Source organism: Perca flavescens, chromosome 11 (assembly GCF_004354835.1).
Source record: "Perca flavescens isolate YP-PL-M2 chromosome 11, PFLA_1.0, whole genome shotgun sequence".
Lineage (NCBI taxonomy): Eukaryota > Metazoa > Chordata > Actinopteri > Perciformes > Percidae > Perca > Perca flavescens.
Genome location: NC_041341.1, coordinates 29,662,241 through 29,688,919, shown reverse-complemented (window position 1 = coordinate 29,688,919; position 26,679 = coordinate 29,662,241). Strand labels below are relative to the sequence as shown.

Sequence of the window (26,679 nt, the reverse complement as noted above, 5' to 3'; positions counted from 1 at the left end):
AAGCTAAAAACAAATGTTCTCAATCAGCTTCTTAAGTAGTGAGGTTTACAGTACATGATCAGACACATTCTTTTTTTTTTGCCAATGTTGCAATAGCTTTGGTTGTTTAACATGAAACATTTTTGCATTTCTGCATGCACTCTTTTCAAGGTTGGAAGTGGGTGGAGTTTAGTTGGAAAAAGTTGATGTATGTTACATGGACTTTTGGCAACAATCAGAGCTGAGCAATATTTGAATTGTATGACATTTAGGGAGTTGTTTACTTATGTTGCATTCACAAAATGTCAGCAAAACGGGAAGGACAAGAAAACCTCCTGTTGTTCCGACTTATTCACACATCACCAGATGGTTACTGGCTCCCCCACACTGCTAGCCTTGTAGTCACATTCATTTAAATGCTTAAATTAGTTTCTATTGTTGTGTTACACATTTGTAGCAGTTAGTTATCAAGTGAAACTGGCTACAAACAAACAGTGTAAAGCTCCCTTTTATTTAGATGTAACGGTCAGCAATGGATGCTTTGCATGCAGCCATGTTGCCAGCTGTTTGTTGACACTTGTTAAGTTATTCTGACCAAGTGACAATATCCACAATATAATGGCTGTCAAAAACTCCTGATATCTTTCACTTGGAAGTTGACGTGAACGCCTTTTCTGACTCGGCTGCTTGTAATTACGTTCTGATTAATAGGATATGAACAGTTTTTGACTGTATTGTAGGCTGGTGTAATCTTAAACTTACTGTTGAGTTCCACAGACAAACATATGATCACATTTAATTCATTTATTACAACAGAAGATGAATAAAATGTAGGCCTATATACTGTGTAGTCGCCTATCACTATGCATTATGTCTCTATGGAATTTAGGAAATTTTAATTATAAAGAAGAGGAAAAAATAGGTAGAATAAATTCAATATACTGAGCATCAGCAGCATAGGCCTACTGGAATACCAAATGAATATTATAGTAATAACATGGGTAATAAAATACAGTAACTCACATTATAATGATAACATGGGTAACAAAATACAGTTACTCACTTTTGAGTACCACAGTCTCATGAAACAAGACAATATAATGATGGTGGTAAAGCAACATCCCCTAAACTGACACAAATTAGACCACAGACCCCATGTAAATAGATTTTGTCCCAGGTTCCCCATTTGACTGGTATTAGGTTTTTTATTACAGAAAGTTTATGAAACCTATGATAGTCATACATTCTGTCATTTTGTTACGTATGGATGGAATTATAGTAAAACATAAAGTATTCCCCTTTTTGTTGTGGACCCCCTGGAAACCTCTCAAAGACCCATAGGGTCCCCGGACCACACTTTGGAAACCCCAGACATAAGAAGCCCACATTAATTAAACATTTAAGTCTCAGTGTGACTCAATGCTGATCTGGAAGAACTAATACACAAACAGTAGCGATACACACCTGTGTGGCATATTGTCTGCTTCAACAACATGGAAAGCAAAAAATGACAGACTTCGTTCATTCATCCACTCTCATTGCCATTATTTTCCTCTCAGCTGTCAGTCATCCTGTCCTGTCATCCTGTCCTGCAGACACCGCCTCCTACGGAAATACAGGAGGTCGTCCCGACACGTGATTGATTCAGTATGGCGGAGCCGTTGGCTGAATGATTTTTACAGTACCGACGGGTCCTAAAACCCTGCCTGTGGATGCTCCTGGAGACTGGAGGGAATATAGCCATTTGCCCCCCCAGGGGAGCTCAATTCAGGTAGTGTTTATTTTCTGTCTCTGTAAAAGACAAGTAAACCGTCTTCTCCTTGGCTTGGACGTTCAACCATGTCTCAAAAAGTATCTTTATGTTGTAGCCTAACGTTAGGTGTCTGCGCTGTTCCTCCTCGGAGTCAAACTAAGTTAGCCTACTCCTATTCTTCTTCACTTGACTTTTTCTTTTCGTATCGTTGGCTAGTTTATATTCCGCAGAAGGACAGTGTTGCCAACACACAGGCATTGTGGTTCAGCATTACCAATTTGGGGTAGTTTAAAAAAAAAAAAAGCTGTCGACTGTACGTGTTGTGCAACACCGCGCCACCTTAGCTGCTCGATTTGAGTAGGACTCTAATCTCACTGCTAAGATAGCTATATTGTTTCAGACTCGTCTGAAACGTGCTTTAATGTCGGAAAAGTGACGTTTATGGACAGCGGACGATACTATTCTCTCTTCCCCCCCAAAAAAACTTTTTATGAGTGGTGCTGCAGCACAGCGCCATATACGTTGTCATGTTGTTTTAATTCCAAGTGTGAGTGAGGTTAGTGTAAAGCGTTAACAGATGTATTGGGGAATTGTGTCACTATAGTTCCAGTTCTTTGTTTACCAGAGAGGTACGTCACGCGTTGAACTGTACTAGTGCAGTAAGAGGTTGTCTCCTAGTAATGTTATCTCTGCTCAAAATTATCCTTCAGCGTTTCACACTTTCCTTCAATAAACAGTCAGTACCTGTTGGCGCGCGTCTGTGTGTGTGTGTGTGTGTGTGTGTGAGAGAGAGAGAAAAAAAAGAGGAGAAAGCACTATGTGTTTGATGGAGCTAGGTTTCTGCTGAGGTTGAACCGCCGCTGCCACAGCCTTGGGTGTAAACTTGTGTCTTCATGAAGTGTAAACACAAGAGAGCAGCAGCAGCCGGGCGACGCTGAAGTTAGTTTCCAGTTCGCCGCTTCCGATTCGGAAGTTATGGAGAAAGTTAATGTAACGATTCTCCGTTAGGCATCCTTGTTAAAGTCTTACAGCTGTTTGAACCTACTTTCAGATTTGTGAAACTTTAATTTTATTAATGAAAGCCAAAATGTCCAGAAAACAGTAAGCCAGGTGTAGCTGTAAAAAAAAAACCTACTTGATTAACAAGTAGACTCCAGTAACCGTTTAAAACAGTGTCAGATTTGTAAAACCTTCTATTCTATTCTATTAGTCAAAGTAAAATAGTTTTTGATGTAGACCTGGTCGGATGTGGTATGAATGAAAAATGTAATTGTTTCTATTTTCACAAATAGAATAAATGTTTCACAAATTTAGAACTGTGTTCTAAACATAAACAGTATATATAGGATGGACCAACAGATGCCGTTGCTCTGGACGGAGACCAGTGAAGGATATAACGGTGCGTTCTTTTTGTCTTGTAATCGCGACTAGTAGCTCGAGTGTGACGTCACATCCGTATCGAAAAACAAATAACCGCGGGTAGGCTACTGCTCTGCTTTCTGCTCAAGACTCGGCCATTATTGTCATATAGCAACCGAGCGTCTCCAGCCAATTTCAGCTGCACAAGCTACAAAATATCTAATCAGGCGGTATTTAACTCCTAATAAGACTGTAGCGACATGCCTATAGGTAGCAGTATACAGTGCTATGTGTACCACTTCTTCATTTGGTTACAACAAAGACATAAGTGCTTAAAATTGTAGAAAACTACAATGTTTACTTACGTGTGATGCACGACGTAGCCATCTTTGAAAGTGAACTCCAACTGAGAAAGATGACGTAGATGTGACGTGAGCAACGTGTCTGAAAGTTGGAAGTCTTCTGGTAGCTGTGCCAAGAGAAATCTCAATCATTCCCAATCTTACAGAAACAGAGAGCGTAGGTAAGGAGATAACATGGGCACAGGCTAATTATTGCTAACTAAAATGCTAGTTAACATTAGTAATTAAACCTAAACAGCTCATGTAAGTCGAAACTGCCTGTGAGCTTCTCCTGTACTATATGATAATTCCTCTACTATACGACAGAAAGTCCCGTGGTTATGATACAATCGTTAGCGTTTTGCAAAAACGTCTGCTACGGAGCCATAACGAGAGGTACAAGGTAATGGAGCCTTTTATACATTGTCGTGTTTCTTTAGAAATAAACAATGGACAAATGGAGTCTTTAAACGCTTCAGATGTAAAGTTATTCGCTGTCAAAGTGACGTCAAAATGAATGGCAGTCAATGGAACGCTAACGGGGGTGAGGGCTTGTTAGCATCAGAATGGCGCCATAGGAGCTACGTATTGTGAGGAGAAGCTTACCCCCTTGATTCTAAACAGTCTTTAGCTTCTATGGGTTAATAGATCTGGCATGTCTAGTATTGTTTTTTTTTAATCTGGACCTGGTCTGATGTGGTGTAGATGGAGAGAAAAGAAGCAGTGACATTGCCCTTTTTCTTTTGTCACAAATAAAATAAAGCTTTCCTAAATCTGAAACGGAAGTCAAGGTTCAAAGTGCAAATGTACAGTAGGGGTTTTTAGGCTAGACCTGGTCTATGGTTGTCTGAATGAAGAAAACACAGTAAACTCAGCCTTCATTAATAAAATAAAGGGTTCACAAATCTGAAAGTGGGGTTTAAACAATGTGAAGGCTTTATTTGGATGTCTAATACCATTCACAACAATAAGCGTTGCAAAAACTCAATATTTTTGCTTAACTTTCCCCTTAACCGCGGCGAGTCTGAAGATAACTTTGGTGTCGTAGCAGCAGAGCTGTGCCTCTGCTCTGCTAAGACTCCTTTAAGCCTTAACTAGTGGAAACTATTCCCTCAGCATTACAAGCTCTGGAAGACTGCTGTTGCGATCTCGTAAACTCCAGGCCCCACAGGAACAAGGTCACTGCAGCCCTTTTTAAAAAAAAAAAAAAAAAAAAAAAAAAAAAAAGAATTGGCTCAGGGTGCTCCTCTCAAAGGATGACTCTATTTGAAGCAGAAGTAAAACCGGATCTTCTTTGTCGACATTGTGTCTGATATTGTTTTTTCTTTTCCCCAGAGCATCTCTTTGCACAATTGGCAGTCTGTGAAAACAGCTACATTTTAGCCATTTGTCTGTTGATGTTATACCAAGCAGTGAGTGAGAAGGGAGCGATTCAATGTGGTTATGCATACAAGGAGGAATATATTTGAGTCTGTCTGACTATCTATAGCTTCAAAAGGTCCCAAAACATTGAAATGAGTTTGGTGAAAGGAGGTGTCCCTGAACACGTCAGATCAGATGCTCTTTAGAAGCCTTTGTTAGATCCAATCGCATGCTTCAAATTGCAGTATCCCTTTATGGTGAAAGTTGAGTCAACATTGGCACATGCTAACATTTCCTACTAGGGAAACAGAAAGCAGTGTCTGCCTTTACCCAGGACTGTAACCACTCTCTCCCATTATACCATTTACTAACAAACATTTTTTCCCCAATTATAAATACGGCTGGGATACTTGTCCCGTTTCACGTGACGTTGGCTTTTCACAAGTGAGATCTTCAGGTGGAGTAGTTGGTGGTGGTGGAGGCTCTGGTCCAAATGTTTAATGTTTATTATAATATAAAGTTAATTTAGATACATTTAGGCATTTTTATTTTTCATTTTATTTGGGGTCTTTTCCACCTTTTAATTTGACAGGACAGCTAGGTGAGAGAGGGGGAAGACATGCAGGAAATTGTCACAGTTCGGATTCGAACCCTGGACCTCTGCGTCGAGGCATACACCTCTCAGTATAAGTGCGCCTGCTCTACCCACTGAGCCTACCCGGCCACGTTGTGGTTTTTTTAACTACAGATGGTGGAGAGATAAATACTTTTGCCTCTTTTAACTGATTTCTCTTTGTGCAATTGTTGAATATTTGTGCAAAATTGAGTTTAGAAAGAAGCTCTTCTACTTTGATTTTAAGGAACTGACAGTAACACCTGACATTTTAAACAGTTGGAAAAAAAATCTTACTAACACTAAATGCACACACCTAACTTTTCCACTTACAACAAAAATGGATTCCAAGGTACATTGAAGGAATTTTAATCAGTGTTAATGTTTTTCAGAGGGACTTTCTTCTGAGAAACCCTCATGGTGGCTTGAACTGCAGTAAATTGAAGTAACAGCCTCATATTTTAAGTGTGTGTGTGTGTGTGCGCGTGTGGGTGTGCACGAACATTTGTGAAACTAAAGTGTCTACTAATTATATCTTGTGGGATTTTGATGCACATGCATAATAGAAGACAGTAGACAGGTACCTGCAGTGTCTAAAGCCAGTTTTACATAGCCAGGTATGGAATTATATTAAGTTATATGTAATAATCACATTTATTTTCAGTCCAAGGAGTCTAACTGGCATAGAAGATAGTTTCCCTTCATTGCTTTGCAGCATTAAAGTCTATGTCACACAGGTAAATCAATGCCATCACCTCTTACCACTTCATTAAGTCTCCAATTAAAATTCTCTTCTGTCACACCTTGTTTTAACTTTTACGTTTTCATCCTCCATCTCTTCTTGAGAGATTCATTTAGCCTGAGATTCATTTTGCAGTTAAGTTGTTTTTAAAGCTAAAATCCATAACTTTTTTAATATCATCCATAACTTTGGATGACATAGACTCAGACAGACTTTTGACACTGGCATTGTTTGCCAGAAATGTATCGCGCTTACCACTCAAAGTAATGAGACTGAATAGATCAGCATAGATGGCAGGTACAACCATGGTTACTGTATTATACTTAATATCTCTTTATATATTTATTTTTGACTGAGAGAAAGAATGAAAAGCATCACAATTTAGTGCTCATCCAAAGATATTATGGTTTACTTTCATCATGTCTAAATCAGTGAAAAAGTACAAGTTTGTTTTAGTATACGATTTTGACATCTTTAGTAAAGCCACTTACACATTGCTATTGAGATAATAATTGGGATATTTAATCTTATTGGGATATCACTGTTCTACTTCTTCACTTCTGAGATTAAGAAACCCTGCCTTTGAATCTAATCCAGTTCATTAAACTGATCTGTCTTGGGTCAGTTTTTCACATCACTACCTTCTCAACGTTTTGGAGCACTTTTTCTTGTTCTTTACTTGCCCCTAAGATTTCCTCTTGCAATCTCATTAATAAGCTCATTTAGCTCCGTTCCATTGTGCTTTATCAGGGCCCTGACTTTCCAACTTCCTTCGATCATTAAGCCCAAGCTTGTTTGTTTGAGGACATTTTGTTGACGTTGTCACACTAATTGATACTAATGGAGTTGTTTAATGCCACTGTTGTGCTCAGGGACAAATGAGGTGACAGGACCATGTAATGCACAAGACACATTCACCCAGCAGGAATTTGTAAACTGCTTGGCAGGGTCTTCCCTTCACCCCACCTGCCATTCAGCATATTATTGTGTCTTTGTTCTCAGTCCAATGTGCATGTGTTAGTCTATCTGTCAAATACACGCAACGTTTGATATGCCACTAATACAGTTTTAATAAAACTTGAGGAAATCAGTCGTTTGACCACAAGCCTGTTAGCAACAACTTTTCTCTGCCAATCATCTAAACCCGCGCTTCCCAAAACTTTTTTCTTTGAAGCCTCCCCCACTGGCCGATAGTCTCCTAGGTGTTTTGTTTTCTGGCGTCATTAGCTAGCTTCTCGCCACAGACGACACATGCCCAGACCTGTCTAAAACCACACCGGCACTAAAACCAAAATGAAGTCTCCAGATATAGCCTAACTTTCCTTTTCGGTATTGATGAGTATCACCAGCACGTTTACGTTTCTCAGACATGTTTCATTCATAATATAGTGATGGTCCGACTGCAGGAAAAACGAGGATGAGCTAGCTAGTTGCTTAAGTTGCCCACTCCTAATTTGCATAAAGTTGAGGTCCAGGCTACCTCCAGCTCGACTCGCTGCCTCTCGAAACTCTTGAAATCTTTTAAAGTGACTGTTGCCAATCTAAAATGAAGCGTTCATCCAATCAGGTGCAGCAAACCATTTTTCGGTGGGGACAAAAGATGTATCTGTTTTATATACAGACTTTTATATAAATGATTTTGTTATTATGATTTTAGTTAATATGTGAAAATCAAAATTTTGACAACCTCAGAGCAGACAAAGCCTTGCGCAGCCCCCGTGATCTATGGCACCCGCTTGAGCGTGGCCGGACACCAGGTTGGGAACCAACCAACAAAATTACATTTCAATTATTATTATTATTATTATTATTATTATTTCTTTTTATATTTTTTGTTCAAGTAAACATACAACTGAATGAAATTAATCATTAGTTATTTCACCTTTTCTCATTAGGCTTACTGTTGTGCAACTTAATACAAAAAAGGAAGTTGGATATTGGTCAGAGAGCCAGAGAAGCAGTTAGTAGACATGAGGAAGATTCAAGCAGTAGAAGTGACACAGACCTTGTAATGGGCTGCTATACAAAAGCTCTCAGCCTCAACTGATGTGATTTGAGGCTTGATGATTCCTTTTGGTTACCAAATGAGTTCATGGCTGCGAATCATTCTCCCAGATTCAGCCCTTTATACCCTGTTGCGCCACACAACCCCAATATTAAACCGGTTTAGGTCCTTTGTGCTATGCCAGTACCTTGTCCTGAATTTGAACCCATCTAGCTCCCCAGTCTCAGTTAGCAAGTGTTGAAAGAGGTTGGCAGTTGGGAAAGGCATCCTTGTTTGTTGACATTTTGTGTATATCACGCTAATAGTTACTATTTAAGTCTATTAATGATATTAATAGTATAATAATAAATTAATAATAAATAATATATAGTGTTGGGTATGAGCTTGGTGACAGGATACTGTGGTGCACAGGCACACTCAACCCTACCCCATATTTACCAGATCATCAAACTCAATCAGGGGCCGCAATCATTCTCTGACAGGTTACATTTATTTATTTCCAACTTTTTATTAGGGCTGCTCGATTATGGAAAAAATAATAATCACGATTATTTTGGTCAATATTGTCCAGGGTATAATCTGTTAGTGTCCTCTCTCACAGAAAGAGTCTCTGGATCAGAATAAAATCTGTTTTACTACTGTGAGTCGGTTCAGCTTTACAGATATCACACAGAACGTTACACAGCTAATGAATAGTTCCACAGACATAACACAATGTGCATCTCACATCACATGTTCACTCACTATGACCACTACTACTGTCATTACTAAACAGTGTGCCAAAATATCAACAATAATGTCGCCGTCAGTGGGCTTATTTGCTAGCTAACCTTAGGAAACATCCAGCACATAGACGGTACCTTAGAGTAACGTTATGTGAAACAGGTGATGTAACGTCCCTGCTCATTTTCATACAGTTTAACAACAAAACTAAATGCTGAGGGAACATTACTATGTTTTTTCATGTTTTTGAGCAGTATGCCTATGCACCCCCACCAAGCTGGAAAAAGTTTTAAACAGCAACAACATCTATAGACAGTATATTACAGCGGGGGGGGGGGCAAAGGCAGAGGGACCGCAGGGTTAGCTAACGTTAGCTATTCCCAGACAACTGAGTTGGTTTTGCCTTTTTTTGCTCACCAAACGCTGCTGCCATCTTTACTCGCGCTGAGTTTTTAAATTCCAGCGGATGATATGCACACGACTTGCCTCCCTGACTGGCTTCGGGAGGGGTGGATGTGCACGTGCGGATGTGCGCGTGTCATACAGAACACAAGACAAAATAAGAGTGTTCTTGCAAAACAGAACATGGCAAAATAATTGTTTTTTCTCGATTATACTATTTTGGTGATTGTTGGGAGCCGAAATCGAAATTCAATTAATTGCACAGCCCTACTTTTTATTTAAAGTGATGGTTCTGAGTAATTTCACCCTAGGGTCCTTTGCATCATGACCTCGAGCCAAACAACCCCCCAGAAGATTTTTTCACCTGGGTCGAACATTGGGAGAGTTAACGTTATCAGCTGAATAGCTTAGCGCAGGCGCTAATGGATCCAAGAGTGTATCTTGTACATTACCCCACTAATAATGCCCGAAATGATACCAAACTTCTACACTAGTACACATAGGTTATGTACTCATAAAATGATGGATTGGAAAGTTTGTAAGTACACCAGAAGTTTATGTAAATAACACTTGCCAGCTGGCTTCTGCTCTCTGCTGCTACTGGCAGTAAGAGTGCTTAGGGACGTCTACAAATTACAACACCGAAAAGAGATACAACAAAAATATTTATTGATTTAATGATTAAATAAGGTAGTGTCTCCAAACTTACCTCAATTATAACTTGTTTCCTGCTAGTTGTACTACAGCACTTTTAAAAAATAAGTTCAAGTGAAGCGGTCCAGAAGGAGCTCAGTCCTCCAAGTCAGGAGATAAGCTGAGGGAGTCGACGAGTTCTAGGAAAGGGTTCCATGTTTCTAGGAATGTTGCGTTAGAGCCTTTCAGAGAAGATCTAAGCTTCTCAAGCTTCAGATTGTCGAGCATCTCTTTAATCCAACGGTCGGGGGGGGGGAGCCTCCAGTTGAGCAAGATCAGTCTCCGGGCTAGCAGAGATGTAAACGCCAGGGCCCGCCTTAGTGCAACCGGGAGGCCAGCGTCAGAGGAAATGCCGAAAATGGCTGACAAGGGGTTAGGGGGGACAGTGTGATCATAGGCTCTGCTCAAGGTGTCAAAAATACTCATCCAAAAAGTAGTTAATTTAGGGCAAGACCAGAACATGGGAGAATGGTTGGCAGGAGACTGGTTACACCTGTTACAGGCGTCCCGGACAGTGGAGTATATTATGGACAGTTTCGCGTTTCCAAAGTTTTTCCTAACTTGACTCCAGATCTTAAGCGAGAGGGATACAATCGGGCATGCGCCCACAGATGTTAAAGGCAGAGGGAGCTGAGAGCAGAGGGCCGACCGCAGCGGGAGGCGCGATCCCGCCTTTTCCAAATGTACCCAGACGGGTAGAGAAGCACAGTCGTCGTTCATCCAGTACAGGAGTTTTTGCAAGTTAGCTGCCCAGTAATATCGCCTGAAGTTAGGGAGCGCCAGACCCCCCCCTCAGCCTTCAGAGACTGTAATCTCGCCTTTCGGATCCCAGCAGGTTTGCTTGAAGGGGTTAGAGTCAGCGCAAATGTAGAGATCAAGGGAGGTTGCTGCGTGATTTGATATTAGGATACTGTGGTAGTCGCTGGATTTAGACAGGTTACATTTAATAACAAATGTAGAATTACCCACACGTTGACAGTTTTTCATTATTTTTCTCTCTTACAGATTGAAAACTGATTTTAAAGTTTTCTTTTTGGCCGTGTATGCCAAAACCAATTTGAAGTTTTCAATATTACAAATCCTGTATACTGTATACTTTGGTTGTTAAGACTTAAGCCAAATAGACAAATTAGATACATTTCCCTGCTTACATAAAGATAGGAAAGGTGGATTTCAGTGAGAGATGTCCCAATCAGACAGTGCTTCAAATTGCCCCTTGGGGACAAATGAAGTCTTTTGAATGAAAGACTTTTGAGGGCAGATTGTGATCACAGTTGATATTAATAGAATCAGCCTATCCAATATCAATTGCAGTTTGGGTTCTCTTCCAAAAGCTACGTTATGAGACGCTCGATATTTGACGAAGGGGGAACGCGAATGGGTTGTTGAAACGGTTGGCCCCTCCCTTCGTGTCAGCGCTCCCTGTATCTTCCACCCTCTCTCTCCCTTTGTGATCTGCTAATCAGCGGTATGAGGTCTGTATGAGCTAGGTCTTCCAGACTTGCGAGCATCTCCCAGTGATCATAGAACAGCTTGAAAGATGAAGTGATAGGTCAGATAGCCATTTATACATCTCTCAGACAAACCTTGCTAGCAGGAGTTGACATTGCATTTGCTGTTGTCCCTAATTCCTCAGGTCAAAGGATTTGAGGTTTATGCGTGCGTGCGTGCGTGCGTGCGTGCGTGCGTGCGTGCGTGCGTGCATGTATTATCACTGTGTCCTTTTTGTTACCGAGGTATAGGGTTGCACGATATTGACAAAATGTGATATTGCGATATCGATTATGAATATTGCGATATCAATATTAATTTCGATATTTTTAAACCTATGTAAAATTACAAAAGTTATGGGAAAACGCATCAAAATAGATTCATAGGAAAATTAAACAAGTTTGAGTTTTCTTACAACACAAGGTCTATTTTCATATTAGTCATTTAGTCATGTTGGACTGGTCCAACATGACTAAATAAATAAGGACCATGTCTACAGAACAGGACACGTTTTACTGGTTGGACAGAATAAAATATATAAATAAAGAGAACAGGACACAACTTTTCTTTCGCTTCTCCGATTCGTTCTGTTTTTGTTGTCTATCTATTTCTTCACTTACGCTGTCACTCTGTTGAAATATGCACACACGTCACATGGTACGCTCCACAGGGTTTGTCACGTAGTGGACCCCGTGCGCTGACGTGCACTAAAATGTGCAAGTGGCACGGTAACTGGCCAATGAAACATGATCATTACAGCGTTTCAAGCGAGCTCTAAATCCAACACAACTAGCCTAAGCCACACAGGCAACGGACGGGACGTAGCGCTCCACAAAATCAACAAAATATTGCATACTAATCGCTTTCGATGTATTGGGATAACGATATTGAGTCGATATATCGTGCACCCCTACTGAGGTAGTTGACAGTCTGTCAAACTGAAAGACTGCTCAAATGTAGAGAAGCAGTGAACACTACCAAGGGCAAAAAGTTATATAATTAAGTGTTTGAAGGTTAACTTAAGATTCCACAGCTCACATTTATATATCCACAACAGACAGGGCTGGTCCAAGTGCTTCATCATGGTATGCCATGTTTGATACCAATACTTTTAATCCCAAATCCCACATTTCTCTCCAGGGCTTGACTAGTCCAAAATGCCTTTTACTAACCACTCTTCCTTAACCCCGATGGAAAACATCATGAGGTCAAGGAAAGACAATTGGGTGCAAGGAGAATCTGACAGCATTGAAGCACCTTTCCTTATCACTTAGACAATTTTACCGGCTCTTATTAAGCAGATATTTTTTATAAATAATGTTTTTTGTTTTTTTTATCGTGCACTCAAGCAAATATCAATCAAACTGGTGTTGGTTTATAAATTTTAAGGATAACCTCTGTTTTTGTAGCTCTGCAGAGCTTTGTTGATATTAAACTGAATTTCACCTTGCATTGCAGAGTTGAAAACAATAAATAAAAATCAAATGAATCTGTTGATAATTTGTACCAAAGCTTTAAAATTCAAAACAAGCATCCAGCAGATTCCTGTATTACAAATGTATTTTAAAGCGACTTTATTTGGAAGAATTTGTACGGGAGGTCTTTGACTTCATAACATTATTGCACAACTCAAGTGACAGGTCTCAGGCATAATCACAATGGTTTTGGTGCCAGCCCTCTCTTCACCATGTTAAATAACGTTATTTGCTTGCCAGTATGACATATTCAGTTCTATCAGGCAATCTTACAAATAAAATTGTATTTACATGACAATACAGCCCTGCAGAATAGTTAATGTTTAGAGAGATTGCGGAGTGATGATAGCAGACATTTCTCCCCAGAGACTACGGTAGTAGAGTCGAGGGCCTACAGGTGGATGCTGCTGTGTTCCATGGCTGTACTCGGAGGTTAAATTGGGCCGGAGCGCACCGGAGCGCAGCTCCGCCTCCTCAGGTCCACAGCACACCCTGCCGGAGCTCAGCTCCATCTCCTTCAGCATCAAACATTTTACCGGGGGTTCAGCCCCGAATGTTTTGAGTGTAGCCCCGAATGTATTTTGAAAAGTTGACTGACAAATATGAAACCGGACGTCGCTTAGTGTCCACTCCTTTAAATTATTTTCTTATTTTTTTTCACAAAATATCACGACTCCTTCAAATCTCAGAGAGCACAGATGGGATGAGTTATATTTTGAATGTGCACAAAGTTTTGGACATGAGAAGAAATCTCGCTCAATCATCTGAAATATTACAATCAAGAGGTTTATTAATAAATTAAATGAATAATGTATCACTGAGGGGAATAATTGTCATATGCACATTTACGGAGGTTACTTCCCCGACAAAAGATGCAAAAAAGGGAAGAATAAATGATGCCTAAGCTACATGTGTGCTGACTCAGATATAATTAGAAAAGTCAATCTAAAGGAGAATAAATACAGAATACGAAATACAGAATATGAAAGCAATACAGAATTCCTGACAGCCTTACTGCAATATTTTCCGTTATGTTGTTATATTTGGATTGTAGCCTAATGTTTCTTTACATAAAGATAAAGGTAGAAATAGGTGCATAAAAATTCACCAAAATGCAGAAAATGAAGTGTCATAAAGTCACCAAACAAATCTGGAAGCAAAACCTTGGCCTTTGGGTTGCCAGGCCAGTTATGATCAGACCAAATGTTGGTGCCATCTAACAAACTGGGCAAGCCAATCACTGTTAAAAAGGCTATAATAGTGGTTTCTGATTCTCTTAAATCAACATAATTTTCTTGTTTAAAAAGATGTTTACATATTTGCCAACCAATATTTTCAAACATGTTCAATTTCATACATTTTCCAAGGGTGAAATTCATTAGGCCTGTTAGCCTATAAAAGGTTTAAAAAAAATAATTAAGTAAGTGAATTGTGAAGTATTTCTCTTTGTTTGAATAGCTTATCCACCCTACCTTACACATTAATACTGGAAAAAGAGCCCATTTGGTGTAAAAACACATTAAGTCATTTTACGGCACGATTTTGAATGACGACCATTCTCCGTAAATAAGGGCTCCCCCTCCCTACAAAAGCCAATTTAACCACTGGCTGCACTCTTAACTGTGCCCAGACTGTCAGAGCTCCGAATCAAGGAAAACAATCCCCTTGTGCCACTCTATGCCTGTGGTCCTCATCTTGTCCCCCGTCCAGCTGATAGATGTGATGTCCTGCGGTCGTAGCCGGCCTTGTTCACTTGCAAACATGAACGAGACGGTGTTGTGTTACTGCTGGTCCTTTCATGCCACATAGGGTGTCACTTTCTCTTCTCAAACGTGTGCTCACTCACTCCCCTCTGCCATGCTTCTCCTGCTTACCCACTTTTACTCTCATGTCACCCGTGTCACCCTGACTTAAAACCTCGCTCCTTAGAAAGGAAGGTTCAGTTTGACACAGTCATGGCGTCGACTGAACCGGCGACAGCGTATCGCAATATTCTCTCCCTGCCCTGTCAGCAGCGTGATGCAATGATTTTTCTTTCCCCCCAGATTCCAGTTGATTCTTTTAATGCTAGTATCGCTCACTGTAAAGACTCTACACCTCAACTACTTTTTTTTGCAGACAACAAAGAAAAATCAGGAACATGTCAATCAATAGCGTACTGGCGGTGCTGCTAATCCCATTTGCTAGCTGAATTATTCATAGTCAATTAGGGCTGAGAGGCCGGAGCTGTCTTCGTGGCACAAGTGCATTTCCAATGATTCATTTCATGAGCTACGCAAGGGGTCTCTTAATTGTTGTTTATTGCTTGCTACCCGACCACATGTTATTTTTATGCCATAGTGATTACTCCCGGCAGTGCTTGGAGTGCTTGGGAAATGAAGTCCATAATGGGGTCCTGAGAGCTGTTTTCCTGTCAAGCGCCACGAAACCTTTCCAGGTTCCAACTTTGCCGCACGAGAACAATAAATCTCATCCAATCTTAAGTGTCTGTCGGTGGAAATGAGACGCGATGAAGAGATGCAGGCGGTGTCTTATTTTCTTTTTAGGCATTTTAGGCCTTTATTTGTATAGGACAGCTTAGACTTGAAAGGGGAGAGAGAGGGGTAGAACGACATGCAGCAAAAATATGGGTGCCCGCTCTACCTGGTGAGCTAACCAGGCGCTCAAGGTGGTGGTGTCTTTTAAGGTTCTACAGTGCAGTAAAAACCCCTGCAGTGTTGTAAAAAAAGATTCCTTTTTTAATAGCTTCCCTGAAGAACTGTTCAAATTGCAGAGACAGTGAAATCATATGAAAGGAACATTAAAAAGCACAGCTGACCAGTGCCACAAACTGCAGGTTGATGGCATCAGAAAAGGCTTGGTTTTGCTTGCGCTATTTATTTTTAGTTTTTTTCTTTGTGTGTGTGTGTGTGTGGCAAACATAGAAAGGGAGAGCACTAAATGCCATGAGATGCCACACGCCATACACAAGATAGCACGGTGTCACAGCAACACACTGATGTTTGCTTTCTGCTTCCCCTGCACCTCAAAGTCTTTCCAATGAAACTGTGACAGCAACACTGGAGCTCATTCTTTTGTAGATTAAAAAAATTTAAGATATCGTAATATTCCTCCAATGATGCCTTTTTTATTTCTTTACATTAGACACTAATGAATGAGCTGGGCCTTCGTTAAATTTGCCATTTACTTCAGGGACTGTTTTTCTTCTACGGTAATTTCTGATAAGTGAAGTAAGACCCTGGAGAGCCCTGGCAGTAACGTGTTTCCATGAGATTTTATTTGGCCATGCAATGCTTGCACCTTCTTTCCACTGAACTCATTCCTTTGACAGTAATTCAGTTCAACAGCTTTAAAGTAACGGCGACAGCAAAGAGACTGTGTGTATTTGAGAGCACATAGGCCCTTTATTGTAGCCTCTGTGCTGTTTCTAGTGACAGATTGCAGCTCTCATTACCACTTGTTTGTGTTCAGCTCTATTGACACCTGTTGGCGCACAGAGGTGAGTTTTAGCTTCTGCCTGTTAGTGTTGAATAGCCAGAGGCTTCCCTGTATGTGTGCGTGTTTACATACGGTTTGCGGTTTCGATTGTATAACACACACACACACACACACACACACACACACCAGACAGTATGAAAGGTTTTCTTCCTCTTTCTCTTCTGTTAATGACTCTAAAGGTAAGTCTTACTCCGATTCTCCACCAGGCGCGTCTGTGCTGCCTTCAGGTTTAGTTCCATCCTCCGCCATGCGCCATACCAGAAGTGGAGCGTCTTGCTGCCCGACTCGCAGATTTTATTGTCTCTACAAATACAGTACAATCTACAAATGCAGTACAATCTCGTGTTCGTTAAGCTGTTTATATGTACCTTCCACTCCAAGCACTCCTGTTATTAAACTCCATGCCTTCTGTTTTCTGGTGTTGTCCTTAAAAAAAAGATGTTATGTCGTATTATGTTTTTCCACCTCCAAGGTGAATCTCTCGTTGTCTGTGGTGTTGTAAAGGAGACATTTAAGATATTGGGGAGGGGTGTCTTATGGTGAATTGACTGGATACTCTCGCTGTTTCACTTCCTACCAGGCTGTCCAAACCGCCCACGGCTCACGTGGAAATAGACCTGGCGTGTATCTTTAGCGGAGAGTCGCTTCACGCACGCTTCTGGGACGCGCCGTGGCGCCGCTGGTGGAATATCAAGCATTGACTTGAATGGCGATTGCTCGCGGAGCACAGCGCAGACGTGCCCCGTTGGATAATAGGGGCAAAGGTGCCGAAACACCAAGCAGACGGCAAAGAACTGGTGGCTGACGAAGGCCGACTGTTTGTAAGACCTTGGGGTAGCTGTAATATAAGTGGAGTGATGAAATTCAAACTGTAAATATACTCTAGTTATGCCGGCAGGCGGCAACCGGCCAGCTCCGCGGAGCCCTGAGCCACAGTAGTCCAGTAACCCAGAAACGGTGACTTTGCCCTGGTTATGGAGCCCAGGCTTTCTCGTCAGACTGTGTGGAGCTCCTAAAGTCCGACACGTCTTACCAAATTTGCAAATAGTCATCAATTTTCTTAAAACGGCCCATATTTGAGCTTTATATAGTTGATTTCTCGCATAAAAAAGTCTCAGAAGTGAATTTAATAACGAAATAGCAGACAAACAATGTATAACATTGCACTCGTCTCGTCTCCAATGTATGTGTATGTGGTTCGCTCAACCAATCACCGCGCAGCTCATCTAAAGGTTCATGAGCATACCATATTTGGAAGAAAAGCTCTTGTTCCAAATAGGGCCATATTCACAGGGTAGTTAAGGGCCCATAAAATAGCATTCGGGCCACTTTCAGCCCAACCAATGTTACATATCCTATTAGGAGACCTTAGGAAACATTGTGAAATACCCTATATAATCATTCTATCACCCCTTTAATTAGTTTCTCAACAACATTAGTTTATGTTTGTAGCATTTTGATTTCACTGTTAGACCACATTCAAATACTTTGCCTGTGTGTGGTAGGGGTGGGGGAAAAAATCGATACAGCATAGTATCGCGATATTTTTCGTGGCAATACTGTATCGATACACAGACGCCAAGTATCGATCTTTTATGATATATGTTTTGGTCAGTTTGTCTGCTTGACAATCACATTTTGCACCAATAAAACTGAAGTGTGATGAAAAAACCGAGAAATGTATATTTTTAGATACAACAGATGTTGACAAAATTGTCCTTTCGGGACATCATTTGAAATTGGGAAAAATCTGAAGTTGGAAAAAAGGTAATATATTGCAATATATCGCAGACTATTGCAATATCTTTAAAATCGCAATAATATCGTATCGTGACATAAGTATCGGGATAATATCGTATCGTGAGGCCTCTGGTGATTCCCACCCCTAGTGTGTGGTAACATCACAGACAGTGACTTGCAGTGCTAGCAGTTACATTTCAATTATGTAAACAAGCTGTGATCTTAGTAAATCCAGATGGTCCAAACGAAACCATATTTATTTGATAAAAACAAGTACTTGGAGAAAACAAGGGCTGTTTATCATCACTTGCCCACGATAAACCAACTATTTTTTTTTAATTAACAACAGAGGTTATATTTCTAATGAGTTTTAATATATTTTCTGTACTCATAACAATAGAACAATTTTCACTGCAATTTAATTTCAGTGATTTCATTGTTGTTGTTGGCTGTGACTTCTCTCCTGTGGCTGGCAGGGATTTATGCATGGGCATATAGGGTCATAGAGACAAACTTCATTACAAAACACAGGGTGTCATCAGTTTCTTTGAAGGCTGGTGACCTGCAAGGGCCCGTTTCAGAAAGCAGGTTTATTGAAAACTCTGAGTTTGTTAACCCTGAGATGAGGGAAACTCTGGGCTTTCAGTTTCAGAAAGAGAGGGAACTTAACCTCTGAGTCTGTTATTATGGTAATTGAGCCTGTGAGCCTAACCTGTCGGGAGCAGGTTTTCTTCAAGAAACCTTGAGTTTCTCTCAGTCTCCTCCCTCTGACACAGCGCTCTTTCATTTCCTCATTCATTCATTCATTCATTCAGTCTGTGTCAGGCGCATTTTAGCGCAGTTTAAAAAAACAGTGTTGGTTTATGAACTGTTTTAGGCAGACTATAAAACTTCTCCAAACATGGCATTTCCTTTTGTCGACGATCCCGTTGATGAAGAAGCTGTATTACTTCTCCGGGAGTTAAACATACATCGGGAGATGATATATATTGAGGCCCCGACTATAGATGCATTTTCATTTCCAGATACTAGCCTACCTATTTGAGCGGTATGGTTTTTCTTCCCAGCCAACTGCAATTTTCTTTACACGGTGATGCGGATCATATTAGTAAAGCCACTGTAGCAAAGCACTGTTAGAAGAATGTTATGTGACTCGCTCTGAAACGTGTTTTAAACGTTTTTGGAGTGTTCCCTGGACACAAACTAGTGAGAGCCATTACAAAGGAATTCCACAGTATTGCAGGTGGGACTAGGACTTTTTTGCCCGCAGTATTGCACTTAAATGAAATAGATTATAGATTCAGTACCATTTCACCAGTAATATTATACTTATCATTAAATATGATATTAATACACTATATTGGAATATACGCATTTACTCTTGCAGCAATTTTCTCCCACGCAAATTCTCTCTTTTGCAGCAGCCGTCGTTTTTTAACGAAATACATGCTCAAACTCACTGTATGTGCACATTTCACGTTTGTGGTTGTTACCATGGTAAATCGTAGTATCATGGCTCCATTCATGCTGCCTTTTTATAGTGGTGGTGCACGTGCTTAACTCTGAGTGAACCTACTCTGAGTTGATTGAACCAACTCTAATCAGCTGTTCTGGAACCCATCTCAGGGTCAGTCAACTCAGAGTTCAGGGTTAGACTCCTGAAACAGGCCGCCGGTCTTTGTTCCCCTCTGGCCTTTTTAAAGTACCTCACATGACCTCAGGTAAACATAGAGAAGTTTTGGCTCAATAACTGCAGGGAGGAAATAAAAAAGTCTACAGGACACCAGCCCTGATTTAGAATATGTCCTGTATGTTTGTTTTGAATTGGCATATGAGCTTCTACCCGGAATTTCCCATGCATATGAAAACACTTTTTTTTTTTTTTTTTGCATCCACCTCTCAGCCTGACTGGAAGGAATCCTGGCACAACACACCACTGAGGTCTCCACCTGTGGCTCGATGTGATGAAGCCTTGAGAAACAACTGCTCTCTGTCCCCCCCTTGGCCTGGCGCCTCGACCTGGCAGCACCAGCTCGCCTGGCAAACACATGGTGGTCACTGCAGCCACCACGGGGATGCACTGACAGCCTCGCCGCTCGCTTCTCCGCCCCTGTCAAGTCTGCCTGGCAACAACAACCGTAACCATGAGCTCTCACAGTCGGTCAGGTAAGATGTGAAAAAATGTTGAATTTCACAAGAGGAGCTCTTGTGCTTTTCTGTGCACTTGTAGTTGCTTTGACATGGAAAAACATTCTGCTATTGGAATACAAAAATAACGTTTGGCAATAGGAGTTATGAGTATATTGATGTCCACTAAATTTTATATGGGTGATGAAGTCTTGTCTATGGTGTGTTTTATAGTGTCTCTAGTGTGTTTATAGTGTCTATAGTGTCTTCTGTATTCATTTTTTCACAGTTGCGCTACGTGTTTTATAAATGAAAATGCTCGGAAAAACACTGAGTTACTAAACACCAAAGCTATTTATCAGGCTTATTTATGCATGCAGTGTTTTTAGGCATTAGGTGTACAGTATATGGCTTAATGCAGTTTCATTCTGAGTAAATGGTTTCCTCTTTTGAGAACCAGAAGACTTGTTCCATTTCTTTGTTCCATTTCTTTGTAAAGAATAGTAACTGAAACCCTGCTTCTGACAAAATCCTCTTAGTTGATGTCTGAGCCAAGTTATTAAAGGCTAATTAGGGGTTTTGTTTAGCATTTCTTGAAAAACTGACCTTTGAACACTGCAATGTTTATTGTTGAGCCCGGAGGCACAAGTTGAGCTAATTGACCGCGAGTGTTATAGCCATTTCCATTTCTCTATTGGGCAAAGCTGAGACATTTGTTTTTATTTACAGAGCGCAGTAATGTTAAAAATGTAGATTTGTAGCCTTGCTCCATTTTGATTAAGTTGTTGATAATTGCATGCATCTTGGCCAACAGACCAAACCTCCTGTTTTGATTTAGCATTTTCTACAAGGGCTCTTCAATCTTCTAGAGTAATTGAAAATGGTTGAGTTGAAAGTTGGCAAAGCGACTAACTCCAGCATGTTGCATTGTTTAAACAACAATTACACAGCGGCGTCTAGGAGAGGGCACGTTTGTCCAAGGATATATTTTTGTAGTCGGCCTAATTGATTTGCACCCGTGCTCACCCAAGAAAAGAAAACAATTATGCAGAAAATATGTTCTGCAGTAAAACCTTCAGCTAAATGTCAGTTTTAATTGAAGACGTCGCTGAATTCATATTTTTTTCAACTTGTCAGGTTGTATCAAGCAAAGTCTTTTTTTGCTGCTGTGTTTGTGTGCATCCCTCTTCCATAAAACCATCTAGGGTTAGGTTTAGTCTTAGCCCTTTTTAATGAAAGCAGCAGTAGACCAGTTAAGTACACTCTTTACCTCTGCAATGTATATTGGCTTAAGGAGAAAGTTGCCAAGTCTTTTTTTTTTTTTTTCTTTTTTAACATGTGGGCCATGGTTACACATGGTATGTATTCTTACAAGTACTGATGTAGTTACCAGTTCAACAAGAGGTTATGGGTGACACACAGTATATCTTGGTAACTTTTTGATTCTTTCAGATGAAGATTTGTTGTTGTTCCTGCATCTCCTGGTCATGTGGGAGTAGCTGTTGTTTGATCTGTGCAGTGTTTATGGATTTATAGAAAGGCAGTGGTCCACAAATTCAAGTTTAATATCATTTATTTAATTCCAGTTCATGGTTTTGCACAATTGGTTTTTAGAAAATTCCAACAACATTGTAATGTCTGTTGAGCAACTCTTCACATGCATGACAATCATACGGTCTGTTTACTGGTCATACATTATATTTCACAGTAGGTATCTCTTTGTGTGCTCAAAAATGGATTCCCTGGTGTGCTAGACCTTGACCCATGAGGCCATCTAAAACCCCCTTTTTATTAAAACCCCACCATGGTGCAGATCTTGGTCTTCCTCCTTCTCAACTGCAGAATGGACAAAGGGCCAATTGTGTCCTCCCTTACCCATCATGCTTTGGCTGTCTTGCTCGTATTCAATGCAATGATGTCATAGCCATTGATTAATTGTTGTGGTACTACTGGTCCTGTGTGCCACGGTGTGGGTTGCTGGCATCACCTTCTTTTCTCTTGAGCTGCGAGTAGAGACATGGTGTTGTCCCAGCCAAAATGGTTTGCGTCAGAATGAATTCTTCTGGTTTCAGGCTATCCAGATAGCTGTGAGCTCTGGCACAGGCCAAAGATATCTGGGATTTTCTTCTTCTTTCTTAAATACATTGTGTATGTAAGCGGAACCTTGGAGTGGGACATAATTTACTTCTTTTTTTTTCCAGGCTCTGTCAATTCTCAGTCCTCACAAGTCTTTAAAAATGTCTAAAATAACTTACAATTTTACTGTTGTCAATTATGAGATATGCTTTTCAATTTCCTATTTCATAGACATCATCTGACTTGCTTGTGCTTCTGGGGCCAATAATCCACTTTTGGAGCAATTTTAAAATTTGTCCCAATCTGAATCCACAGTTGTTAATGTAATCATCGTCTTTATCGTCATCATTTCCGGGATTGTTCAGGCGCCGACAAAATTTCCACCGGATGTCCTTCATTTCGGCCGGATGTCTGCTTTCTTTGTGTTGGCATTTTAAACTCCGGTGGATTTCTGAGGACTATGGTTAACTGCTCCTCAGATCTGTGCAGGGTAAATCCAGACAGCTAGCTAGACTATCGGTCCAATCTGAGTTTTCTGTTGCTCGACTAAAACAACCTTTGAACGTACACATGTTACACTAAAACTAGTTCCTTCCCGAGGCTATTTTGCAGAGGCACCGTAGCTCCGTCCGCCGCCCAAGACGATTGTGATTGGTTTAAAGAAATGCCAATAAACCAGAGCACGTTTCTCTCCCATCCCTGAATGCTGTGTGGACTAGCCAGACCCTCCTTCCGCAGCGCCGTGGAGGTTGGTCTGGCTAATGACTCATGTAATCATGACATGTTTTCCATCTCATTTCATTAAGAAATGGAGCCTTTTTCATGCTTCTTTTAAAAAAAAACAAATTTATAACATTTCAAGTGATGGATAAACATAATCCCACTTTTGGAAAACAGATTTCTTATGATTCGTAATTAAGCCAGATTTTCCATACACGACTAAAAATAGGTGAGGGATAGTTCTGTTGAAATGTTGTACTAAGCCATAACTTTCCGCCTGCCAGACTTTTCTCCACCTCGAGGAGCTCTGAAATTAGGAATGAAGCTTTCACTTAATTTCACCTCCTGTTAGCAGTCCATTTTTCCCTTGTCGCCCTCCTGTCTGTACAGTATTGCTAAGCCCTTTTCCATATATGACAGATCATCATTTCCCATTCTCAAAACCACCATTTTAGAGCACTGAAGGGCCTTTTGTCTGATTTAAACTTGGGTGGCAAAGGCTGGCATATTGACATGCTACTTGGCATTTTGGAACTGGGTTTATGGCCTTGGAGCCAAAACTAGAACACACACACAGACAAACTCTCTCATCCCGACAAGACCCTCCCCTCCCCTCCGCTCTACAGCGGCAGTAATCGGTGGCAGGTCCTGGCTGAGGGGGGATCTTGCGTCAATAAAACGTCATGCAGAGCGACTCCCCTGCCTGGAACGCAAACAGAGAGAGGGGCCGTCTGCTGCTGGAGGCCTCGTATAGCTTGTTAAACCCCTCTGAGACCTGTACAGTCTGACCAAAGAGAAAGCTCATGCTGGGTTTAGTAGTGTTTGTATTGTTTACTAGTCTTGGAGTGATCCCAACCTCTTCATCCTGTCTTATTCAGGACGATATAGATGCTGGCGGAAAGTTGTGCTTTAAGCTATCAGCTTGCAGAGAATCTGCCTTATTTTTTATTTTTTTTGCCTGCTTGTGTGTGTTTGGACAGCGAGACCCAGAATACACATCATACTCCCCAGTGGATTTAGTCATAGATGGCTGAATGTCCCTGGATAATTCTGCTATTACCGTTCCATCTTGTGAATACATTTAGTTTACTTGCGTGTGTGTGTTTTCATCCATCTCTCCATCTCTCCATCCTCCGATCAATTTGCACCCTTCACCCTCATGCACATGCAACAAAACTAAAAGAGCAGAGCCCCAGCAGTAAGGGTGTGGGCGAAAGGAAACGCATTACCTTAAGTTGCAGGTTTTTCGATTAGCAGGTCGGTACGTGGGGAGCAGGAGAGCAGTTGTCTTGCTGTCAGTCGACCGCAGCAGTGCAGCGTTGAGGTACGGGGTGGGGGCCGCTGGCTGCGAGGAGTTGGTTTTTAAAATAAACACAAGACTCGCACCTCCTCACTTTTCAGAGTCTTATTCAGACCGCTGAGCCATGGCAGATGGTTGTGAATTATTCATGTCAAGTTTTTTTGGGACAAGCACAGCCATGCGTTGATTTTTTATCCCAGAGATTACTCAGTAGCAGAGAGGATGGGCAGGGATGATTGAGAAGGCTGACAGCACAATAAGTGCTTTACAAAAGATGGTGGAGTGTAAACCGCTAATGCCAGAAAAGACTGTTGTTATTTTTTTCTCCCTCCGTTGTGATCGATGGAGTGCCGCGACGTCATTAAATATGATTAAAGTTCCTTCTTTTAACGGCTGTGACAGTCACCATTTAGTTTTTCCTCATCAGTTTTACTGTCGTGTCTTGCTCTAGCATTGAGCTATTAGTGCTCTGAGGATGTTAGCTTTCACTTTTTCGGTGACACTTTTTCCTGTCAATATATTGTACTCTCGTGTCTTGGGTCAGCATTTGCCTTTTAAAAGCAAATTTTAAAGTTGGACCCAAGCTCGAGTAGAGAAAAAGTGTGTATTGAGTAACCACTTTCAAGCTAAAGCATTAGATTAAGAGGTAATCAAAGTCAGCTGCAGTATAGTTCAGTCCCTCTGAAATAGGAGCATTTTTTTTAAATTATCTTACTTGCCCTTTCTTCTTTTCTGTCACTCTCATTTCCTATCTGTCTTTTTTTTCCTCTCCGTTTTAATCAGTAACTGTAATATGGACTCGCAGTGGGAGCTATCAAAAGCCTGCAGTGGTGGATTAGAAGAGAGTGGCTAGTGTCTGGGCCAGGCCACTGGAAAGTGAAGCATAATCTTCAAAAGGGAAGCTTAACCCCTGCTGGCCCACGCTGATGATTCCTCATTTACAGGGCCCATCGTCACAGGGAAAAGGCTTGGGTGTTAATTGATACGTTTCACTCTGAACGTTCAGGATCACTTAAATCAACCAAAGCAAGAGGCAAAGTTAAGTTGAGCTTATTCAGAGGAAGTCATTTAAGAAGTTTTTTGGGAAGAGTGATGCGGTTCACTTGTGAATTCTTGCTGCTATCTAGTGATAGTCCAAAGAGCCCGAGGGACACAATAGCGCTCCCTCCTATCTGCGTTTGATGCATTTGAGTGCTGCAGAAATGTTATTGTTCTCATTTATCCTTGGCTCTGCAAAACTTTTCCTCAATGGAAAGACTGATGGGAATGAAAGTTGAAGCAGACTAAACAGAAGCCTTTTTAAGGGAACAATGGGGGCTGCTGTGGAGAAATAAGATTACTGCCTCATTATTGTCTTTTCTCTCCACAGTTTTCCAGAATATTCCATTCAAGTAATCTCATTGCCAGATGAAACAAGTGTGCAATTTAGCCTTCAGAAGAATTTATTAAGCATTCAAAGCTTTGCTTCTGCCGGAAGAGAAGCTCAGAATTGAATTATGTTTTTTGTGCTCAAACTGCTGTGCCCTGTTCTTTCAAATGAACAAAGATCCACCAATCCTCTTTTTGTTCTTTTACTATTCATTATTCAATGATTGTATGGTTGATTTGGTGGCTAAATTAGGCAAATGGCATTGAATTACCTTTTTCCTTATTTCTCTGGGTGGCTTTCAGCAGGCATTTCAGTCAAGTGGGCTGTCTTAAAGCTTTAACACACCACATGTGCTGCTGCTTTGCAGGAAAAGCATGGGTTTTTATAGCAAAAGCAAAAGTATGATTAGAGTTGAGGCCTGAGACATACATTTAGGTTTGCGTTTGAGCTGACGGCATACACACATACAGCTATTGACTGCTGACAGTACTGCACAGCACTCAGAATAGCCCAGATGTCCAGTCCATAATAGATATGGAGATTAGGAACATGCAATACCTTCAGGAGTAACCCATAAGGATCCACATCTGCTACTAAGCTTACAGTATGAGTGAAATGCAAGAGGTCACGTCCACTCTCTCATTGTCTATGAGTCCTCTGTGCAGTAAACAGCCCCGGTATAGTAAGACGAAGAATCCCTGCACTGCTTTATATCCCATCTGGCTGGGAGGTGCAATCCGCTGTATTGGTTCAACAGGGGACAGCCAAGAAGAGGGAGGTGGGTCAGGTGGGTCTCTGAGGATGTAATCCTCCTGCTTCTATGAACAAAACAAAATCAAAAGTTCCCAGCAGTTACACAATCCCTGTTAGGAAGGGCTCAGTGCACCCTGGGTCTCCCAGGGCAGAATGAA

At 41.0% G+C, this 26,679-nt stretch overlaps 1 protein-coding gene across 3 annotated transcripts in view; it reads left to right on the top strand.

Moving 5' to 3' along the window:
• Positions 1-1,584: 1,584 nt before the first annotated feature.
• The window catches only part of hdac4 (histone deacetylase 4), a 140,469-nt gene continuing 115,374 nt past the window's right edge, over positions 1,585-26,679 (top strand). For all 3 annotated transcript variants that reach the window (XR_003693720.1, XM_028591193.1, XM_028591192.1), the window contains exons 1-2: positions 1,585-1,750; positions 20,080-20,342. Coding sequence is in view for 2 of the 3 variants with exons in the window: in XM_028591193.1 (XP_028446994.1) it covers positions 20,321-20,342 (22 nt within the window). In the remaining variant the exon portion in view is untranslated. The remainder of the gene's footprint in view (positions 1,751-20,079; positions 20,343-26,679) is intronic.